Genomic DNA, 18,990 nt, shown 5'->3' on the forward strand with positions numbered 1-18,990 from the left:
GCAGCACAAGAAGTTAATCAACTTACTCAAGTCTTCACAGCTAATTAGAGGTGGAGCTTCAAAAGCATAGCTTATGAATCTAACTCCAGAGCATTTGCTATTAACCACTTGGCTACCATGTCTTTTAATCCTTGCCTACTAAATGATCATTCTACTCTTTGAGCTATTTGGTCAAGGCTAGTATTGACTAATTCAGTGGCCAAAGTATTGGTATTGTCTAGGCCAAGGAAATAGACTCCTGAAGTCAGTAACCTGGGTCGGCTCAACTCCTTACAGATGAGCACTTAGAGAAACCTGGTCCTCCTGAGAAGAATCTGGGGCATCCAGGGTAACTGGAGTGAAACCAGTGTGCCTAGGACAACCCTAAAAAACACCGACTTTAAAAGCAGGCAGGGGAAGAGAATCCCCTAAAGGGTATAGAAGAAAGCCAGAGATGGGGGGGGGGCTACCAGGAAAGTGCAGGGTCATAGGACAGAAGGGGACAGAAAAGTGGTCAAAAAAGAAGTTGTCCTTGGGCAAGTTCAGGAAGGAAAAGCTGGAGCTGGATGTAGATATAATTTTTAAGAGCAAAAAAAAAGCAGAGCTTTTTCATTGATTTTGACTTGAGACTTTGCCCCAGTGGTACGAGCAAAAGGACCAGAGTGCAAGGGAGGAGATGAGATGGGGCCAGGATGAGCCCGTGTGCTACATTAGGGTATGCAATTTTTTTTTTCTGTAAAGAGAGAGTAAATATTTTAGCGGTCTTTCTTGCGATTACTCAACTCTGCAAACACAGCCACATAAAGAAGGGGCATAGCCATGGCTTTATTTAACTTACAAAAATAGGTAAGGAAATTAAAAAAAAACAGGCAGCATGCCGAATTTGGCTCATAGGCCTAGCTGTAGTTTGCTGACCTTGTTCTGGACCAATGACTCTTGAGGGTGAGTATCAGCCTATTAACTAGAAGCTATATAGTGAGAGAGCACAAGAGTCAGGGCATGTATACAGGAAACATAAACTCATTTTGTGTAGCTGGATTGAATTCAGTTTCCAGCCCTTGTGGAGCCTTTATTTCATTTAATTTAGGATTATTCTTCTCACCCTCACCCCCACCAAAAAAAAACTCTCACATTTCTCTGGGGTTTTGTCTAAATTCTGTGATTATCCAGGGTCAGGGAGGTATTGGGCACTGCAGGTGGGACTCTGGTCTCCACTGTTGTTAACACAGTCCAGCATCTGCTGGGTGTTGTTCTAGCTGGTCTGCGGTGATCAGTGGGAAAAGTCTCTGAGGCTCCATCCCGGGGTCTTGAGTACATTCCTCCTTCCTGTCTGGCCTGCCTGCTGTCCTGCAACTCAGGTGGGGTGGGTTCCCGATGCTCCTGCAGTGTCGTGCTGGAAGACCTGGCTGCTCAGAGAAAACATGAAGCCATTTCATCTGCTCCCCTGCCACCCAGTGTGCAGGCAACACCTGGTGCCTCTCCGGGCTGTCTCCGGGGAAGGGTGCAAGAATTTTTCTGTTCTAGAACTCCTGAATGACATGGAGTTTCTATAATCTTTCAATACAAGCATCCCAGGATGCAGTCTGGGCGTGAAGAGGGGAAGGACAGAACTCAGGGCTTTTCACGTATCTAATATATGTCTTGACTCTTTTTTTTAAATTTCTTCTTTCTTAATTTACCCTTCCCAACTTGGGGAAATTTAGTGTCTGGGATCTGAAGGCTCAGATTGTGGTGACTAAAAACCAATAATGAGCTCCTTTGTGCTCTGTATATGTTCTCCTGAGGAAACAAATGAAAATGATCCTGGCTTAGTGGATAGGTAGGAGGTTCACAGCATAGGGTAGAGTATAAGGGGAAGAAGCAGGAGCCTATGCCAGGAAGGCCTAACAGCTTGGCCAACCCAGTTCCCTCACCTGGCACCCCTTGCATGTCTGTGCTTACAAGATACAAAGTCAGTTTTACTCTTTAACTTTCCATCAAAGAGAGTGTGTGAACTTTGGGGGTTCACAGGCATGCATTGAATCTAGACTCTGTAATTCTTGGCTGAGTATGCAAGTTACTTAATATATCGGTCAGAGTTCAGTGAAATAAAACAGAAACCAAAACTTCAAGCAGTAAGGAATGAATGCAGAAGAAGTTGGAAGGGCAGAGGAGCAGGTTCTATGCTGAGTCTCCAAGAGGATGCTTAGTGCACACACTGCAGAACCGGCCTGCCCGGGCCATTGCTATAGTCAACAAGATGGGGAAACAGGAAGCTAACACAGAACTGTTGGTTCCAGAAAGACACCACCTTAGCTGCCATCTTGGGACCAGGAAGCTGCCTCCACCATAATCACTGGCTCTAGAGACATGGCGTGCCAGCTAAATCTGTACATGTGCATGATGAAGGCCCTGTGTCTTGCTTTTCAACATCCTCTAAGCTAGCAGCTGGAACCCAATATTGCTGCACAATTCCACAATCCTACTTGCCAGCAGAAACAACAGTCTTATAAGGGCATGTGTCTGGAAGAGCTTAAATCATATGCACAATGTTAGCTGCAAGGGAGTCTGGGAAAGATTGTGTCCAATGTCTTGCCTTTATGATAGAGAATGTATGATAGATTAGAAGTAGGTACAGTGGATATCCAGCTAGCCAATCCTTAGTTTATGGACTATTTTGCTTCTCTGAGCCTCCAATATGCAAAGAATGATAATATCAATTTAACAGGGTCTTTGTAGAATTCAGTTAAATTTTTATATTTTATAAGATTTTTTAAAGTTTATTTATTTTTGAGAGAGAGAGAGGGAGAGCAGGGGAGGGGCAGAGAGAGAGGGAGACAGAATCCCAAGCAGGCACTGTGCTCGAGTCCCACACAGAGCCTGATGTGGTACTCGAACTCACGGAATTGTGAGATCATGACCTGAGCTGAAATCAAAAGTCAGATATTTAAGTGAGTGAGCTACCCAACACCCCAGATTTTTATATTTTAAAGATCCTGGGAGCTCTCTTCCTTTAAGACTTCACTGCAGATCTGTCAGACTTGTGATACTCACACACACACACACACACACACACACACACACAAACACACACGAGAAAATTTTTAAAAACTTAAAAACAAAGCAAAGATCATGGTTAACATCCTGATTTCATTGGTCTCTATATCTGTTTCTGTTAGAAATATTTTAATTTTAATGTATGCTTTATTGTAGATATTTATGGCATCAATGAGAGTCATTGCAATACATTTTTAAAAGTATAATTGCAAGAACACAAGTATAACGCATTGACAATGACTGCCATTTGCTTAGCACTAGATTAAATCAAGAGCTTTCTTTTCCCCCAGTTATCAGTGGAACATACGAAAATGTGCTAATGTCTGGGGATGAATTTTGATTCAAACTTCAAGCCTCAACTAACAAAACTGATCTGCATCTGACTGGAAATTTCAAATGACCGCATTTTTAAATAGGTCACTGTCAGTCACATTCATCTCCAGGCCAGGAATCTGCACCTACCAATGAGAGATTGAAAGAAATCTTAAAAGGCATTTTATGAGTAAATGGGTAACCTGTTGTCCTTTCGAACACATTCTGACTTAGTTCTGAAGTTGTAGAAAAGACTCAATAGTTACAGAAACTATTCTGGTATGTAGAATAGATGCAGAGTGTTTGCAGTGGGCACTTTGTTTATGGGTCAGGGCTGAGGTGCCCTGATTCACACACAAACCTCCTGAAATCCTATTTGACTTTGGGGTCTGATTTTATGAGATCTGATAATAACCCTAATGAACTCTATAGGTCAAACTAGAATGTGATGCAAGGGGGTGGGGCTTATGCTATTTTACTGCGTTGGAAGCCTTTTGTAATAAGTGTTCTAAAAATCACCTGGGCGGCTCAGTCGGTTGAGCATCTGACTCTTGATTTCGGCTCAGGCCATGATCTCATGGTTCATGAGTTTGAGTCCTGGGTCAGGCTCTGTGCTGACAGCATGGAGTCTGCTTGGGATTCTCTCTCTGCCTCTCCCCCACTCTCGCTCTCTCTCAAAATAAATAAATAAAACTTTTTAAAAAATCACAAGAGTGGGATTCTGACAGCAGATGACCTGGATATCATCCGACCCTTCCCCCATGGCTGATTCTCTTCCCAGCTGTTCCAAGTTACTGAATATGTCTGGGCTTCAGACTTCTCACTTATAAAATGAGGATAATAATAAAGAGGAGGAGGAGGAGGAAGACCTTGAGAGGAGGATGATGGTGATGCTGCTCATAGATAAGATATATTAAATGATTATTATGTGCAGGCTTTATCTGGAGGCTTTGCATGTACAAACTCATTTAATCTTTGGGACATCCCTTTGAGGTAGGCACCTAGAGGCTGGTGGAAAGATTGAAGAAGATAATGTGTGTAAAGCAATTAACATAGTACTTGTCTATGGTGAACCCTCTGTAAATGTCCACTCTTATTATTATTATCATTGAGTTGTTGTGAAGAAAAAAAAAATGAGGCATTGTTTTTGAAATATCTAGCTCAATACCTGGCACACTTGAGTGCTCAGTAAGCCTTAGTTATTGCTGCTTTATTGGTGAATTCTTACAATTTTATTATTGTTATTCTATTCATCTGGCCTCCCAAATTTTGATCATACACTATCTTCAAAACTATCTCTCCTCCTATTAATTAATTAGTTAAGTCTCCAGCTCCTGAGAGTTTGAATTCATTAATTCAATTCTTTATTCAGCAACCATATGCCAGGCACTATTCTTTTTTAATTTTTTTTAATGTTTATTTATTTTTGGGAGAGAGAGAGAGAGACAGAGAGTGAGTGGGGGAGGAGCAGAGAGAGGGAGACACAGAACCCAAAGCAGGGTCCAGGCTCTGAGCTGTCAACACAGAGCATGATGTGGGGCTCGAATCCACGAACCGTGAGATCATGACCTGAGCAGACGTTGGACGCTTAACTGACTGAGCATCCAGGTGCCCCTGCCAGGCACTATTCTAAGCATAGGAGATGCAATGGTGAACAAAACAGACAAAATTCCAGTTCTCTTCATCACCATTTTAAAGCAAAGCAAGGAAACAGTTTATGTAAAATAGACAAAAAGAGAAAACAGTAAGAAAGAAAAAAAAAGATTAAAAAATATAAAAGCAACGAAATAGTATCAAAAAGAACATCCTTAAATAGTAATATGATGATTTCCAGTGGGCAAAAATGGAAATTTCAAATAAATATATAGCAATGATGCAAGACAAACCTAAGACAAAAATTACATTTAAACAAGGAAAAATGTTTAAACTAAATACATAAGCAATATGTAAATATGAAAGTAGGACTAAAAAAACCCTCTAGTTGGCATAAGCCTTCAACTGGAGTTTGCCTACCTTGGAGTCTATATGGCTCTTAAAGATGGTAAAAGCAAGCTAACGCAGAGCATTGTTACCCCTCCCTTCATTTTCCCAATAAAAGCGCTGACCTCCACCTCTATCATCTTTGAGATGATCAAGTATAACCCTTTCAATGAGGGGTTGAAAAAAACTCTATGTGACAGTTATCTCTTTTTTTAGAGAGGGACTTTACCTTTTGTTTTATTAAGTAAATGTAGAAAGATAGCTACCTATCTTTTCTCCTCCTGGGATGGGAAAGAAAAGCAAAAAGAGAGAGAGAGAGAGAGAGAGAGAGAGGAATCAAAGCAGCAAAAACAAAACAAAAAAACAGACCCCAAAAAACAACAGGAGCAAGAACAAAGCATACTTGGGAATCACTCAATAAATTATCCTTTCATATTAACATTGCTAAAATTATTGAAAAAATATACATTAATGGGCTCAAACAAATTGGGGAAAATAATGACTTTGTTTCTGTTATGGCATTCTGTTATAGACTGTTTATTTCATTTATCTTTATAATGGCTCCAGTAGATGGTATTATCATTTCCTTTTTGCGAATAAAGATACCAACACTCAGAGACTTGTCCAGGCCTCACAGCTATAAAAGATTGGGGTAGAATGGGTAGTCAAATCTCCAGGACTCCTGAGCTATACTTTGCCCTCTGTGCTGTCCTTCCTTGTATCCTTTTGTCAGTGACTTTCTGAAGACATTCAACACTAAAGCATATGCAAGGAAAATGAGTGTTTCAAAAGTTGGTTCTGTGTTTAAGGAAAAAACACACCAACAAAGAGAAAACCAAATGAAATCTAGATGATGGTGAATCTAAACCCATTGGTCATTTGACAGAATGATCTCCTGGTGTTCTCCACCAATATACTTTCCCAAAGCACTCACAACTATGAATCATTGAACAACACTCACTTGTGTACAAAATAGACCATCCTCTTTTTAAAAAATGTTTATTTATTTTTGAGAGAGAGAGACAGAGAGTGAGTGGGGGAGGAGCAGAATCCTACAGAATCCAAAGTAGGCTCCAGGCTCCAAGCCGTCAGCACAGAGCCCAACGTGGGCTCGAACCCACAAGCTGTGAAATCCATGACCTGAGCCGAAGTCAGATGCCCAACTGACTGAGCCACCCAGGCACCCCAAAATAGACCATCCTCTGAGTAACTAAGTAGGGTTGTTAGCCCCTTGCACACATAGAAATGACAATCACTAGTCATATCACTTTTAAAAAATAATGAAGCATCTAAGTGTCTTCATTTCTAATTGTGATATACAAGAGCATTAAAATATATAATTTAAGAAGGGCCTTTGTGGAAGCTTGCCTTGCAGTGTCTTACACTTTGACCCTGTACCTTCTATTAATAGGTTAAGGTGAAAGGAGGAATAGACTCAAGAGTTGCCTTCCAGGCAAACTCCCACAAAGGCACTTCTCAAATGACTTTAGAAAGGACAGTCATGTCATTAAGGAGTCTCTGAGATTCCCTGTTCACCCCTCTGAGGAAGCTGTTTGTGTTTGTGCAGGCTGCTTTTAGCAATCTGGAGGGAGGATAAGATGTGTGTTGGATAGAATGTTTCAGTCCTTGTCTTCTAGGCCATTCCTCCTGAGCATCGCCCTCCCACTCTGGTTTATATCATTGCTTGAGACTGCGTGCAAATACTACTACCATCCATGGCTTAGATGGATGGCAAACTTTTTGTAAAGGGCCGGATAGTCAATATTTTAGGCTTCATGTGTACTAAGGTCTCTGTCACAATTATTTGACTGTCATTGTAATGTGAAAGCAGACATGCATATAAATGAATGAGCTTGGCTGTGTTCCAATAAAACTTTATTTATGAACACTAAAATTTGTCAAAAATTTTACATACCACAAAATACTTTTCTTTTCTCCAACTGCTAATCATGTAAAAACCATTCTTAGGTTACAGCACATGCAGAAATAAGCAAGGGGTGGAATTTTCCCTTCATGTTGTGGTTAGCTAACTCCTGGCTTAGTACAGGACTCCTTCTGAATGCTTGTAGGCCATGAGCATCTTGTATCTGAACTTGGAGTTTCCTCCATTACTCCTAATCCTACATTCTTCACCTGTCTTGGGCAATGTTTATTCATAAATTTACTCTGTTTCCTAGCTTTCAGAGATTCATCAACATTTTTGATACACTGAGGGAGTTGTACTCTAACTCTTAGAGACTGCTATTTCATGAACTTTTCTTACTTTGTGGTATTTTTGACTGAAGGGAGTATAGAAGTTTGATGCATGTCCTTTGGCTACTAAGTTGTTTGTAGATTTGACTACTTTGAAAGGATGTTAGGCAACTTCCCCAAGTAATTCAAAGTCAGTCCTTTAAAAAATTTATTTAAGAAAAAAAGTCAGTAGGGATTGTAGTTGGTAAAAGTAAGTGTTGGAAAAGTCAGATGAATTTTTTTTTGCCTGTGTATGGCTCCCCAACAGATTAAAGGGGGAAAAACTTAAAATTACTATTAGCATTAACTAGTCAATAATAATTTTCATCACAAGAAACAACTGGTGTTGGATAGGATGTGGAGAAAACAGAATCTCTTGGACTGTCGGTGGGAATGCAACCTTGTGAAGCCACTATAGAAAACAGTGTGGAGATTCCTCAAAAAGCTAAAAATAGGGGCACCTGGGTGGCTCAGTCAGTTAAGCATCTATCTTTGGCTCAGGTCACGATCTCACAGTTTGTGGGTTCAAGCCCCGTGTCAGGCTTTGTGCTGACAGCTCAGAGCCTGGAACCTGCTTCGGATACTGAGCCTCCCTCTCTCTCTGCTCCTCCCCTGCTCACTTTCTGTCTCTCTCTCAAAAATAAGTGAACATTAAAAAAAATTTTTTTAAGTTAGAAATAGAACTACGCTATGATCCAGTAATCACACTACTAGGTATTTACTCAAAAAAATAAAAAAAAACATTAATTCAAAGGGATACATGCACCCCTGTGTTTATAGTAGCATTATTTACAAAAGCCAAGATAGGGAAGCAGCCCATGTATCGTCCATCAATAGGTGAATGGATAAAGAAGATGTGGTGTATAGATATATATACAATGGAATATTATTTGGCCATAAAAAGAATGAAACCTTGTCATTTACCACAATGTGGATGAAGCTAGAGAGTATAATGCTAAGTGAAATAAGTCAGTCAGAGAAAGACAAATGCCATATGATTTCATTCATATGTGGAATTTAAGAAACAAAAACAAATGATCAAAGGGAAAAAGAAACCAAGAAACACTCTTAATTATTGAGAACAAACTGAAGGTTATCAGAAGGGAGGGAGTTGGGGCTGGGTGAAATAGGTGATGGGGATTAAGGAGTGCACCTGTCATGCTGAGCACTGGGTGATGTATAGAAGTGTTGACTCATTGTATTCTACACCTGAAACTAATATAACACTGTATGTTAACTAATGAATTAAAAGAAAGCTTAAAAAATAATAATTTTCATCAATTTCATTTCAGAAGTGTGAGGGTTGCTTTTTCAAAAATAATAGTCTGAAACAGCTCCTACTAGGTGATCAGGAGTCTATTATCAAGTTCTAAAAATTTCAGCAAGCAGCTCAAGGAGAAGCACTGAGATCTTTAAGAAATTGTGTGATGGACACCAAAGCTTACCTTTTTATATCGGCTCCCTCCTCTCTAGTTTGTGGCCATTGCATAGTTTCCTAATAATGAATCTGTGGTGGAAAAGACACCTGGGTTGGAGGAGGGGAATAGGGTGTTTTGAACAGTTTTGGATATAGAGAAGAAACCATGGAGCACTTAACACTTGGTGTGGGATTGGGGGAGATTAATGTCTAAAGACCATTTTTAGCAATATGAACTCCTTACTAGAAAGACAGCCTAATGTAGAGGGGTTAAGAACACAGAGTTTGGAACTGAACCTATCAGGGTTCAGATCTAAGTTCCACCATTTATTATCTGTAGAACATTGAGCAAGTGCTTCATCTCTCTGTAACGCAGTCTCCTTAGTTATGAGAGAGAGATAATAATAGAATCTATTTCATAGGATTGTTATGAATAGTAAATGAATCACCATAAGCAAAGTGTTTAGAACACTGCCTGATACAAAGTAAGTTCTATATAAGAGGGTGGAGGAGTCCTTGTTATTCTACAGTGTGCCGAGATAGACCTAAAGCCTGACTCTATTTAAGCCATATTGGATGTAGAGATCACTAGTTATTCAGCTCTGTGCATTTGTTGCTGTGTAAAACGTGTGGGAACCCTCAAAGTTTTAAACAGCCAATATTTTATTGATTTCAAAGTAATGGGTAGCTACTGTCACTAGAGTCTGATGTGTACATGTGCACTGTGTGCACATATGTGTGCACACTTACACATATGTATATAGGAGTTGTGAATAGGCTATGGTATGTGAGTTATATCTGTATAAAGAAGCAGAGAAGCAGAATGTGCAATATTATGCATATTTGAGGGATCCATTTTACTATCCTATAGACATTCTCCAGGAATCCCCCAGCACTACACATTCCTCAGATGGCAATGCCAGGTCTGTCTATTCATCTTTCATTACCAGGAAGCCTCTGTTCCTCAGTGAATTTCCTTTCCATTCATTTTCAAATGACTTTTCTGGGCATTGTTAAATATGCACAAGATAGAGGCAGAGGTATGTGTATGGATGATTTGCATAAGTATAAATATAGTATATGTACCCATATTTAAGTGATATAATGATAGTATTGTGTTGCCACCTAAGAGTGAAAGCTAATTAATTCAGCTATTGAGATGATAATGATTTCTTTCTCAGTTAATACCAGAGTTAAAAAAAAAAAAACCTGCAGAATTGTCTTAGCACTGTTCCTTTGATTCATCTTGGAATAAGGAGGTTTATTTCTGTTAACTATTGAGCTATCAGTATCTATGGTGGTTTTAAATTGAATCATTCCTGGGAAGGGCTGAATATTTGTGGAAGACTGACTCAGGTCGACTAATACGGTCATTGAGCTCAATTATTTGGTACCAGGAAATACATTTTTCCTTCCTTCCTTCCTTCCTTCCTTCCTTCCTTCCTTCCTTCCCTCCCTTGCCTAGAGTCTCTTTTAAAATACATGCTTTGGTATTTGCACTCCCAATATCAATGTTGATCTGAAGCACAAAATCTTTTTTTAGACTTTGTGTGGTTGGATTTGACATTTAGGAAAATGGTAAGATCTTTCCTACTGAAAGTTACACCAGCTGACAATTTCACAAGCAAGTCTATGACTTTTTTTTAACCTTGCTATCTCTAATTTTTCCTTCTGCTTCTGTTTTTATGTTGAACTAGTTACCAAGTCATGAGTTCCTCCCTTTCCTCTTCTCTTTTCTCACCCTCCAGCCAGTTCAGGCACTAATAACCTCTGGGCTGGTCCACTTTTCTTCACCTTGCACCAAGGATTCTTCCCAACATGGAGATTAGGTCACACCCTCTTCCAAAATCCTCTAATGGTTTCTCTCTTTCTGCACGGTAAAGACTCAATTGTGGCATTAAAGGGCATTTATATTCTGTCCCACTACATGCCCTCACCCACCTCTCACTAATTCTCCCTACATTCTACCCTTCCACCAAAATAGACTATCCACTCTTCCCTGGAATTTCCATAACTTGTTGCCTTTTCTCATTTCCCAGACTGTGCTTCCTCCCTCACAGTCCATGTTTCAAAACTCTACTTATTCTTCAACATCCAGCTCAAATTCTACTCCTTCCTGAATTCTCTGATTTCCCCTACCTGGAATTAATCAGGGCCATTCCTAGACTCTATAATGCCTTTTCCTCTCAAGACACTTGATTTCTAGGTGTTGAGACATTGTCATATTTATTTTACTAGAACAGATTTTTATTGCCTTCTGCAGGAAAAATTGTCATAACAAATGTACAAATCTCCATGTCTGTGATGGAATTGCTGCCTCCTCTGAATGTGACAGTATGTTCATAAGCATATAATGCGGCCTTGAAATGATCACTTTTTCATCTACATTCCAATTATTTATTACTTAATTAGCTATCCTATCACTCTATCTTATATTATGCTGTAAATGTACTTCTTCTCTGTCTTCTAAGTTGGAAACTCTGAGGACAAGGGTTGTCTTATTTATCTGGACGTCTCCCAGGTTAGAGAATGTAGCTTTCAGGTGGTAGGTACTTAATATTGTTATTCTATTCTCTTGTAACCTAAGGGAGACAATTATGATATAGTGGTTGGGAGTGTGGCCTTTGGTCCATGACTGCCTGGGTTTGAATCCTCCTAATCCACTTATTAACCATGTGATCATGGTCAAAATGCTTAATTTCTCTGTGCATTTTCCCACATTCTGTAATATGGGGACATATAATATTATCTTCATCATAAAATTGATATGGAGTTTAAATAACTAAATACAGGTGAAATAGAACAAAAACTAGTGAGTGCTTAATAAATGTTAGCTATTCTGACAGTCTGTTAAAATAGGAAAGACTCTTGCTATCTCAGTTTTGGCACTAGTTGCTACATCCAAAATGAGCCCATCTTGCAGTCAGTAGTCAAGAAATGGTTAAAACCTCACCTAGTTTGAGGTATGAAGTGTGCAGGAGTTGGAAATTCTAGAGTACACTCTTTAAAGATTTTGGAGCATGTGACTAGTGTGCTATAGATCCCATTCCCCATTGCAAAGGAGTGGGCAGATGGGATACAGATGTCTGCCTTGGGGACCACCACTGAAAGTATGGTACTTTTGTGAGAATTAGGAGAATGTGTCCCACCCTTCTCAGGTGTAATCTATACAGTAAGGAGGCCCTCCTGCCCCAGGCGCAATGAAAGGGTCTTCAACAGGATCCCTTGAGGAGATTGATACGTATCCCTTACGGCTGAGGGACACAGGAGACTGGCATCTGACTTTCACCTGAGAAGTTGAAAGGGCAGGAGGTATGGTGGCTGACTGCTTATGGGTAAGTGGGAGAGATTTCTCCTCCCCGCAGTTTGCTGGACCAAAAAAAGCTGGCACGGGGTCATTATCATCAGCTCATGACAAGGCAACATGGAGGGACCCAGAGTACAGAGGATGGTGGTGAATTGCCAAATTCCTACATGCGGAAGAAGGAGATAGAAGCCCTGGGCTAGAATAGAGATGTATTTGTCCTCATTGAGGACTTGCAAAGGAATGGATCCCAGTGGTGGGCATTCTCTAAAGAACCCAACTCCAAGAGAGAAGGAGTCAATTTCAGAAACTTGCGGGGCACAAGCCAGCCAAGAAAGCACTTTCCTGTCACTTCTTCCCATGCCTCCCCAAATCCTCTCCTTATTCACACTCCACCTTGAGTCTGGAAGTGTCAGAAATTATGGTTAGCCAGGTGGAGGATGAAGAGTAAAAGTAGAAAGTGGGAGAAAAAAGAAACTGAAAGAAAGGCATTTGTGTTTCCTCCCCACCTGCAGCTTAACTGTTGCAGGCTGGCAATGGTGGCTCCACCATCTCAGGGGAGGTGTTTGCTTTTAAATCAAGGTTGGCATTTGTATTACTGCACCAGGCTGGGCATGTTAAGAACTGAACTGAAACCTTGAATGTGACCTCTCCCAGTCTGCCTGGTAAACAGCAACTTGTTTTGCAAGGATTAGCGCAACACTTGCTTCCAAGTCTGATCTCTTCACCCAGAACGGACCATTCTCCCTCCCTCTTCTGCCTCAGCACAGACCAAGAACACCTAATTTCACTTGTTTGATTGCTTTCATGGCTTTGCCCTCCACTAGGCTGTAAACTCAAAGAGGGCAGGGATGACTTACTCGCCTTCGGACCACCAGCATCTAGAGCTCACTGGAACACAATGGTCTTCCAGTAAAGATGTAATGAAAGTAACCATTCTTAAAAAAAAAAAAGCAAGATTTTCTCTAAGAGAGGCTACAGTTCAAACATGTCTTTATCTTTGAGATAGAGATTGAAAACAGCAGGCTGCTGGAAGTCACAGTACAGTTGAAGTTATCTGTCACCAGTCCACCTGAAGATTGCCTGGGTGTTTGCCAGGGGTTCCTGAGAAAATGTTCTGGCATCCCTTAATCCTAATATGTTTTTCTGAGTGGAAGTTGTTAGGATAGTTTTTTATTCCTTTCTGTGTTTCTTTCACAGGTTTCTTCAGGAGGAGCATTACCAAAAATGCCGTGTACAAGTGTAAAAATGGGGGCAACTGTGTGATGGACATGTACATGCGAAGAAAGTGCCAAGAGTGTCGCCTAAGGAAATGCAAAGAGATGGGAATGTTGGCTGAATGTATGTATACAGGTATTCACATCAAGCAATTAAATTCCACTAAAAATCTAAGGAGGCAGATGGCAGGTAACTCACATGATTAGAATGGTACTTCACATATTAAAGAAGGGATTTACTAAGCCATCAAAGTTCTTGAAAAGGGTAATGAACCACTGAAATTGTCCAAAGTGTCAGCTAAAGAGCATTTTGTTCACCTGAAACAGTTTTTTGTTATTCATTGTTGCAAGGAATCATATGTGGAGTGAGGTGGCATTAATCTACAGTAGCTTCCAAGAATGATAGCAGTCTGAAAGTTTTCTCCAAATGTGATTTAATATCTTTCTTATTGTTTAATTAGCATAAACATTCACAGTTGTGGGAAAGATTAAGAATGCTTTATAAAGTATAACTGCCTCTGAATTGTCTAAATAGAGTTTTAAACCAAGTCATTTTATTAGTAGTCCTTCTTCTCTTAGTGCAGCTTTGAACCAATTTGTATAGGTTTACACAGGAAATTAACTACTGTGAGTTTTAATATAATTTGGCCCTTTGATCTGATAAAGAGACACTGTATTAACTGCTGGCTTTGTGAGGAACCATAATCTTCATCAATATGGAATGCATGCTAGTATATAATGTATTAATTTTTCATTCTGCAAATTCTACAGACCACTCAGATTTTGAGATATGGTCCATTCCTCCTCAAAAAACAAATGACAAACAAATGTCACCAAGGGGATGATAACATTCAGGGAGGGAATGCCACATGGAATAAAAGCCTTTGGAAGGTGACTCCAATTCTATTGTTCCCAAACTGTACAAGCAACTGGGATGGACCCAGAGAAATAATGTGTGCATGAGGGGGAAAAATAGGTCAGTGTAAATAATCCAGCTCTGGTGGATGAAAGTTTTATAGTAGATGATCACTATCTCCTCTTAGCATATGAAACAAGAGACTGCAAGAGGGATGACTGCTGGAATCCAATCCTGCAATGGAAATGCTTACTTTGATACTGGATGGTTCATGTTGCTCATCACTTAAATATGAACTTGTTCCAACGGAAGCACTGAGGACATTTTTCAACACTCCACTTATAGAAGTCTATCATATTATTTATGAACACAAACTTGTCCAGTAACAGATGCAGGGCTTTCATCTGATCTTGTAAAATAAATGCCCTGGACAAAGAAATTCCTGGAATTTCTCATTAACATTGGAGAATACGGAGGTTAAATGGGACTATGGAAGATTGTTTTGCATTATTTTTTATAGCTCTGTTAAGTGTAAATTAATGATGATATTGCATAATTATTCAGAAGAAAATTTAAAAGTCCCCTTGACTTATTTTCATCTCTATGTTCTCAATAATTTATACAGTTCTGAAAATTAACAAGATTTAAAAATTTTCTCTGAAGGATGTTGACATTTGTTTTACACAGCACGTGTACTTATGTGTGTTTAGTGTGAAACTGAATATGCTTTTGATGGTACAGTTATATAAACATGGATGAGAATAGTATTAGTTGTGAAACACTAGCTTTCAGGGTCCACTAGACTAGGAATAGGGAGGGTGTCGTTCCCTTTTTATTTACTGAATATCTTGCATTTCTACAATGCTTTGGTATTACAAATTCTTTATATAAAGTACATTTTTTTAAAGAAGACCCAATTATACTTAATCTACACAAAACTCTTAGGTACATATTACTTCTGTTTTACAAGTGAAGAAAGTGAGACTCACAGAGGGATAAATTTCTTGTTCAAGTCCAAGTCTTAAAATTCAAAAGGGCTAGAATTAGCTCTGTGCCAAATTGCACAGATGTGAGCAGACTACACATCAGCTGCCTCATGACCACACACCCACTAGAACTTCATGGTGAAGTCTCTGTTTTTTATTTTGTCAGGCTTGTTAACTGAAATTCAGTGTAAATCTAAACGACTAAGAAAAAATGTGAAGCAGCATGCAGATCAGACCATTAATGAAGACAGTGAAGGTCGAGATTTGCGACAAGTGACCTCGACGACTAAGTCATGCAGGGTAATACCATGCAATGGTGTCGGCTAAAGCCAGAAGGAGCTGAGCTTCTGGCATGTAGTGATTAATGTGAAATGTTGCAGCTTGGGAGTGAACAGTCAAATAACTCTTGAGACGTCTTTGGTGCAAAAAAAGGTGGTTTTATTAAAGCATGGGGACAGGACCTGTGGGCACAAAGAGCAGCACTGGGATTATGAGAAATGACTGATTATACACTTTCAAGTTGGGAGAGGGTTAGAGATAAGGTTAGTCTCTAAGGAATTTGTAAGCAAGTGTCCAGGATCTCCAGGGGTCATTTATATTGTGTGGTAAACCCTTGTCATGAGACCCTTCAGATGTATATCAGTGGGCAAATGCTTGGAGGTTGATTGCTAACATATATCTTTGGGGATGGGTAGAGATAAAGGAAGTTTCCAAAGGGATTTTTATATGTTAAAGAAGACTTACAGGATCCTGGAGGTCGGCCTAATGTCAAGCAAAGGTTGCCTTTTGCCTCTAGTGAAGTATTAACATTGAGGCAGTTGAGTTCCTGGAGGAAGGTCACCTTGCCTGTCCCAAGTACTTGTCAATGGGCTGCAAAGGAAATTTAATTTTTTCTATATTTCTTTTGCCTTTGTTATCCACATCAGTGATCTGGTTGGGAGGCTTTAAAATTAGAGCCACAGCCACAAGCAGAATTTCATTTCAATTGTGTATTAAATAGTTTTCTTTTTAATCAAGAAAGTAATACCTGCTTTGGTCTAGAAACTCAAATAATAGCAGTAAATCAGGTAAAAAAGTGAAAGCTCTCCATTTCTCTGGCTCCATTCCACTCCTACTACCAAGAGGTTGCCAGTAGAATTAGTTCAGTGTATAGAATGGATTTTTCAGGTTGAGTTTTGATGACCTTTTTCTTTTCCCTGTCATTGAGAAGGGAGGCCTACAGTGGGAAGGAGATGTACTCAGTAGAGGTTTGCTGATTAGTCCCTATAAATGGGTAAAATTGGGTGGATACACATCTGTGGAACAACAGAGAGAAGCCTTTCCCAATGAACTCACAATTTTCTTATGCTCAAATTTCTTTTGCAAGAAGTTCTTTGAACAACTTGAGACAAAATAGAGGAACAGCATCTTGGATGATTAACTAAACACATTGTGATAATCCACAGGGTATATGGAGGAACTTTAATTTGCCATTAGTTGAGAAAACAAAAATCCATGATTATTTAAGTCACACTCTTCTTAATATTGATTGTACTACTAACAAAGAAAACTTCATCCACATTTAGTTTTCCAAGTATAGTATTTTACATTCATTTGAGAAAAAAATAATTTTATATCAAAGTATTATTTTGCCATAGTACTTCATCAATAACACTTTTTGGTATAAGGAAGCAAAGAGCTGACACAATTATCCACACTCTTCAAAATGTGCTAGTAAAGGAGAAAGTGATAGTTGGTGTCTGAATTGTCCAGATTGATGACTTTCTACTTCAGAGCTAGGTAAACATTTTTTTTTTCTGTAAACGGTCAGATATTTAAGCTTTGGCTACAAGGTTTCCATGACAACTATTGAACTCTGCTATTTTAGTGTAGAAGTAGTGTATATAACACATAAACAAATGAACGTGGTTGTGTTCCAGTAGAGTCAGGTAGATTTGGTAGATGGGCCATAGTTTGTCAACTCCTGCCCTATATGAATGCCCTTAATTGGATTCTCTATTTTATATGTGGGAACTTTTCATTAGTGACTAACCCTTGAACTTTCACTGAACTTCTCTATGAATGGGGTTGATAGGGTTCAGATCTAGACTATTATTTATCCCCAAGATATACATGAAATGAATATTTTGTTATCCCTATTTTACAGATAGAAAAATGAACAATTTGGGACCCATTTAGTGAATTGTGATATGCTTGACCAAGGACCCAGAGTAAGCCATTACAGTGCACACTGTATCAGAGTGCATAGTTCCTGCCATATTTAGGGCTTTTATCAATAATTTCTGAGATTAGTGTACTCCAGATGAATGTGCATATAGAAAAAGTGCATCATAACAACCCTCCCTAATATCTTTTATTTTTTTGCCAGTGTAGGAGAAAACTGAACTCACCCCAGATCAACAGAATCTTCTTCATTATATTATGGATTCATATAGCAAACAGAGGATGCCTCAGGAAATAACAAATAAAATTGTACGTACAAATATCTAAAAATGCATAGGTTGAAAGTTAATATTTTCTATATAAATTATATATGAATTTGTTACTTTGAAATAATTAGAGCTGAGAATTTAAGTTATGCATTTAAACTTTTAGCAGCATTAGACAAAGAATAAGACGTTTCATATCTATCTTGGTAATAGTAATTGCTCTCCAAGGAACTGAAAAATATAAGCTCGATCTTAAATTTTATTATCCAAATCTTATTCTTTAGTCTAATGATTTTGTGTTGATTTATCCTTTTATCTACTTATTAATCATTTGCTTTTCTTCTTAAAATTTAGTTAAAAGAAGAATTCAGTGCAGAAGAAAATTTTCTCATTTTAACTGAAATGGCTACCAGTCATGTACAGATTCTCGTAGAATTCACAAAAAAACTTCCAGGTATTTTTTACATGTATATGCTATACTGTGCAATATTCTTGTGACACTGAGAAAGTCAGGTCTGTTGGTCGTAAAGTAGAAATTATCTCACATCTGATTTAAATTAATATGTCTAACTACTATAGACATGAATGGTTAGAGCCAGATAGGATATTTCAAATCACTTATAATTATTTTTCCAGATTGATAGACTAAGAAATTGAGACTTTGTGAAGTTGTCATTCATCCATTTATTCATTTAACAAGCACTTGTTGATACCTATTCTATACTAAGTATGTAGCTATTGCCTTCAAGGGAAGTGATTTAAGAAAGGCTATAATAAAAATAGTATATACAAAGTGCTGTTTGAACAGAGAGGAAGTTGTTGCTATTTGTACCTGAGAAAGACAGGGAGACCTCAAAGAAAATCATATTTTAATTGGGTCTAAAAGAAAACAGAGTTGTCCTGGTGGTATGGAATAGAAGGAACCTTCCAGGTCAAGAGATCTACTTGTGAAAATATAATGAGGCATGAACAAAAATAGGATTATTAGAGATGGAAAAATTCAATGTGGCCACAGCATAATGTGGTAGACTCCTTGGTTAGGCATAAGGTTAAGTTGGTGTCAGATTAACAAGGGCTTAAGTAAGGAATTTAATTTTCATCCCCTGAATGGTAAAGAGTTTTTGGTGGTTTTTTGTTGTTGTTTATATTGAGAGGGAAGTGATGGGATTTATGCTAATACAGATATGACTTGTTCCATTTTGTATAAGATGAATTTGAACAAGGAGGGACCAGAGGCAGGAG

At 38.8% G+C, this 18,990-nt stretch overlaps 1 protein-coding gene across 1 annotated transcript in view; it reads left to right on the plus strand.

The window, feature by feature from the left end:
• The window catches only part of NR1H4 (nuclear receptor subfamily 1 group H member 4), a 74,138-nt gene that overhangs the window by 34,873 nt on the left and 20,275 nt on the right, over positions 1-18,990 (plus strand). The window contains exons 4-7 of the mRNA XM_042944658.1: positions 13,461-13,601; positions 15,486-15,619; positions 17,693-17,791; positions 18,103-18,202. Coding sequence (XP_042800592.1) covers positions 13,461-13,601; positions 15,486-15,619; positions 17,693-17,791; positions 18,103-18,202 — 474 coding nt within the window. The remainder of the gene's footprint in view (positions 1-13,460; positions 13,602-15,485; positions 15,620-17,692; positions 17,792-18,102; positions 18,203-18,990) is intronic.

Source organism: Panthera leo, chromosome B4, assembly GCF_018350215.1.
Source record: "Panthera leo isolate Ple1 chromosome B4, P.leo_Ple1_pat1.1, whole genome shotgun sequence".
In the NCBI taxonomy this organism is placed as follows: domain Eukaryota; kingdom Metazoa; phylum Chordata; class Mammalia; order Carnivora; family Felidae; genus Panthera; species Panthera leo.